The sequence below is a fragment of the Haliaeetus leucocephalus genome, unplaced genomic scaffold (assembly GCF_000737465.1).
Source record: "Haliaeetus leucocephalus isolate CR32 unplaced genomic scaffold, Haliaeetus_leucocephalus-4.0 Scaffold177, whole genome shotgun sequence".
Classification (NCBI taxonomy): domain Eukaryota; kingdom Metazoa; phylum Chordata; class Aves; order Accipitriformes; family Accipitridae; genus Haliaeetus; species Haliaeetus leucocephalus.
In genome coordinates this window covers 1,306,413-1,310,936 of record NW_010972613.1, presented here as the reverse complement: position 1 = coordinate 1,310,936, position 4,524 = coordinate 1,306,413, and the positions used below count along the sequence as shown (strand labels likewise).

At 47.9% G+C, this 4,524-nt stretch overlaps 1 protein-coding gene across 1 annotated transcript; it reads right to left on the bottom strand.

The window, feature by feature from the left end:
- Positions 1–293: 293 nt before the first annotated feature.
- RPUSD2 (RNA pseudouridylate synthase domain containing 2) lies at positions 294–4,456 on the bottom strand. The gene is made up of 3 exons (XM_010564337.1): positions 4,063–4,456; positions 2,700–2,996; positions 294–1,953 (listed from the first exon to the last, which is right to left on the bottom strand). Exons 1-3 carry the CDS (start codon positions 4,438–4,440, stop codon positions 1,141–1,143), a joined length of 1,488 nt encoding a protein of 495 aa, XP_010562639.1. The 5' UTR covers positions 4,441–4,456; the 3' UTR covers positions 294–1,140.
- Positions 4,457–4,524: the final 68 nt, after the last annotated feature.

Sequence of the window (4,524 nt, the reverse complement as noted above, 5' to 3'; positions counted from 1 at the left end):
GGGGGAAGGGAGGAGAGAGACAAAGAACCTGAGACAGCAGAGTTGTTATAATAACCCTCCCAGAGGCCAAGAAGCAACCATATAAACACTGATAAGAACTATAGCGGTATTTATCATCTTGGAAACATATTAATATAAAATATATTTTTAAAAAGTCTTCTAGTTCATAAAACAGCTTTTGTTTTTCTTTAAAGCCGACTGTCACACTGAGGTGATATTAAAAACAATTCCACACCACTCAGAAATAACCTGTATATAGTGCAGTTTAGAAAAAAAAAAAAAGGCAGACTTTGGATTTTTGCTCAAGTATGAAGATGTTTTCAATACGGTGTAAGGGATAGAGATCGATGGGCTCTCAGAAGAGAAGGCAGGAGACAGGTCACAGGGCAGGTAGCAGAACAGAAAGGCAAGAAAAAAAATCTACTAAATCAGTCCCCTTATAAATCTGATAAAGACAAAATCTGGGGACTAGTACCTCCAAAAATAGGCCCAATATAAAGAGATAAGTCCCTAGAGTTACTAAATAATTATTTGAACAAATACTGAAAGAGCAATTTCAAAGCAAAGTCTACCTTGCTGACAAACAGTAAGCACAAAATGGATCTACTTCACAGTGCTCTGGCTTTACCTCACTGTATTCTCAGTGATAACGTTTGAGTTTTAAAATCAGTCTGACAATAAAATACAGTAAAAGGAGTTTTGTGTATGACATGACATCCAGCATATTGAACAACATTCCAGCAGCTATTATTGTCAGATACAAGAACGCAGAAGGCCAGAAGAAAAACCAGTTGCGGACTTTTAAGTGCATGCACTTAATTATCTGTGTGGATAATCAACAGCAGACCCAGAATATGCTGAGGTAAAAGGCAAAGCTGCCTGTGCTGAGTGCCATTTGCTGCCCTGAAGTGCTAGTTCACTAAAGGGCAACATAAACCTAGTGTTGTAGCCCCGTTTTCCTGCTCATCTTTTACAGTGCCTATTGGCTGTCAGGACAGCTCTCCAGCTCCAGCAATCCTTCCCACCCCATCTCAAGTCACAGGCAGTTTGTTCACCTCAACCACGTTGAAAAAGCAAATCTTGGGTCTTTAAAAGATGCTTTCCTGACCAATGATGTCCGTAGGTGTCAGGTGTCCTCGGTCATTCCTCCCAGTCTTCCATTGCCCACTCGGGCATCTTGGAGCAATACTCAAACTCCGCTCCCTTATAGCGCAAGGCATGCAGGTACATCACCAGCTCCTTGGGAGATGGGTCCCGCCTTGTAATTTTACACTCCACGCACAAAGGGTCCTTCTCATCTGAATGCTTTTCTCCTGTTTGCCCGTCCTGCTTCTCACAGGAACCAAGTTCTTTATTTTTTTCAAGTGTTTCCAGGCTGGCAACAGAGTTCAGTGGACAAGCTGCTATGTCATTTCTCTCATGATCCTTAGCATCCCTCTCAGGATCCTTAGTGTCCTTGGCAGGGCAGGAGTTCTCATTTACCAAATCAGCCTGCACAGACTTTGTGCAGTCACCCGAATTACCAGAGTCTTTATTTTCAGTGCTGGAGTTCAAGTCCTCCTCCAAAAGACCCAAGATATCCAGGCTTTGCTTTGAACGATGCTCCTCTACCAGTGCCTTAAGGAGTTCTTCATCCGTTTTATCGATCTTGCCACCTTTCCCCCTGTCAGGGCCCCAGGCTTCCATATTATAGATGGGGTCGTTGACAATAGGATGCCCCAAATACTGCAAATGGACTCGGATCTGGTGTGTGCGGCCAGTACGCGGAAGACATTTGACTACGCTGGTCTTACCATTGTAGCTGAGTCTCTGGAAGATGGTTTTGCAGAATTTCCCTTTGGGGTCCACACGGCACACTCCCACTTTGTAAGAAACAACCAGTATGGGCTCTTCGCAGACCACTTCGTGTTCTGGAAACTCCCCCACCACACGACAGACATACTCCTTTTCCAGCTACAAGGAGATACAAGAGTAACTCTCAGAAAACGGAACAGAAAACTGTCTCTGTCCCGATTACACCCGAGTCCCACCCTAGCTACTCCTCTCTTTCTCTTCAATGAAATACATTTTTAGGGAACATACTGCCAAAATTTTATTACAACTGAACAGGGAAGGGAAAAAAAAACAAACCTAAAATCAGCTATTTAAAGCCAAATTTCTCTCACGCTTTCCCCAACTAGTCAGGAAATCAAGAACGCAAGGACTATTTTCCTCATATTAAATTCAAGAGCCATTTCTCGGTCACTTTCAGTTTACAGCCTTGAAGCAAATCCTGGAAGCTAATACCCTACACAGCTACAGTTCTGTTTGGGTCCAGAGCCACTGGAAAAATGCGAAAAACTTCTAAAACCTTTAAAATTGAAAAAAAAGTATTAGATGACTGACACATTTCCACTTACAAATAAAACCGCTCTCTAACTGTTCTGCACAATCCCAGTCAGTTTGCACAATCCCTTAAGGAAGGAGATCCCTTTCAATCTAATATTACCAAAATCAATTCAATTAATTCAATTTTTAGATAGTCTTTGTCTCTCGATGCCTCTCATGCTTAATACAATAAGAACAGTCTAGGTGACCACAGGCTGTTTTGGCAACTTGTGGTCGTTTACACCAAAGATTTGGCCGACTTTGGACCTAACCCGTTTCAAGAAAATACCGTGCAAGAGACTCCGAAAACTACCGCAGCCCTTAGCTCTCACCTGTCTCTCCCGAACCTGCTCATCGATTCTCTTGGATACCTCTGCGGTCTTGGCAAACATAAGTACTCCCGAGGTCATGCGATCGAGTCGGTGAATGGTATGCAACTCCTTCAGGTCATGCTCTTTGCCCAGGATGAAAATGACTGTGTTGTGACGAAACCTGCCACAGGGATGTACCGGCAAAGAGGAGGGTTTGTCCACAACCACCACCTCATCGTCCTCCACCAAGATCTGGATAGGCTGGGCAGTGACTGGTGGCTCATGGCGATGCACCGTATTCCTGAGAAAATCATTATTCTGCAAGACAGAGGCAATTAGCATGAATCCAGCCTGCGTAACCACCCCATCTGCCCACACACAACAGGGGCCTGTGATACTGAGGGGAAGGGGGCAGAATGAAAGCCCCTTTGTCCTGGAACGTGGTACTTTAGCACAACAACTCTGCTTATTGACATTCAAATTCGATAACGTGTCTTAAGCGGTATCTCTGTGCCTTGCCAGCTCTTGGGGTGCTGAGCAGGAAGCTGTGGGGTACGCTGGCTCTGTGTGGGGCTGCGGGATCTGCATACTCCCAACCCCACCAGGGTCAGGATTCCCTGTGTTGTCCTAAAAGCAGATCCATTTACCTGGTGTGCAAGCTAGTAACACACAGAGTTGAGGCATTTTCAAATTAATTTCATTGATGCACATAAATGGGTGCCTGTCTCAAGACAGCACACCTTTATCTCAAAAATTCCCACATTTATATATTTAAGTAATACATATTCATTATTATTTCCCTTAAGGATTGGTTCTTTCTTCTTCGCCTCTCACGTAAATTAGTGTGCAGACTCCGTCTTCTTCCTTCACTGCCTTCTTTTGAGTAGGTGGTATCATTTGAGTAGATGGTCACGACCTCCCCCCATAGGAATTACCTTCTACCTACTTCTTCCTCTGTCTTGGCAGTTCCAAGCGGTTCTTCAAGGTTTACTGATCAGACCACGATCCGTTACCTTTTCTGACACAAGCATTCCACCTATCTACAAAGCCCTGTTGCCTAACAGTTTATTCCTAAACCCAAAATCATGTCTAGTTATCGTTTCCCTGTTTTAAATATTAACTGATGGGGGGGGTATACAGAACTTTAGCAGTTCCCTGGTTATTTCTATCACATTATACATATTAACTGATAACCCCTGGGCCACCCGATCTCCCCTGGCACACCGCTGACGTTACCACCACCACCACGGGGTTATCCCACCGCACCGCTCGGGACGACGCTCACCGCCAGAGCCCACCTGGGCTCTCCCACGTTGGGTTACCGGGCTGGACACGCCACGCTCCTCACCGGGAGCCCTCCCCAACCCCGAGGTGGGGTGCCCACCTTCAGCACGATCTCCAGATCGCGAACGGGCTCCTCGTTGAGGCGGAGGCGGCCGGCGCGGGCAGCGGCGCGGTAGTAGTCGAGGGGCTGGGCGCGGAACTCGGTGCTGAAGACGTGCAGGAGGCTGCGGCCCACCCAGCGGCCCTTGCAGTAGGTACGGAAATCGAAGTAGTAGGGCCGCACCTTGCGCAACCCTCCCTCGAAGTAGTACGAGGTCTCGGCGAAGTGCTCGGCTCCGAAGCTCACCCCCGCGCTCAACTTCCGCGGGGGCGGAACGTAGCGCTCGCCGGCCGCCAGCCGTCGCTTCTTAGGGGCCGGCGCCGCTTCCTCCTTGTCCCCGGGGCCCGGTCCCCCCTGGCCGGGGCCCGGTTCCGCCATACGGCCGCGGCGAAAGGGCGGGCGCGGCTGCCGGGCCCCGATCCCCGCCACCCACCGCACCCGCGCTGCCCACAGCGCGCCGGC

Coding starts and splice junctions, on each gene's coding strand:
- RPUSD2 (XM_010564337.1), bottom strand. CDS start 4,440: ATGGCGGAACCGGGCCCCGGCCAGGGGGGACCGGGCCCCGGGGACAAG. Junction 2,997..4,062: donor ATCTGGAGATCGTGCTGAAG/GTGGGCACCCCA, acceptor TCTGTCTTGCAG/AATAATGATTTTCTCAGGAA. Junction 1,954..2,699: donor AGCAGGTTCGGGAGAGACAG/GTGAGAGCTAAG, acceptor ATCTCCTTGTAG/CTGGAAAAGGAGTATGTCTG.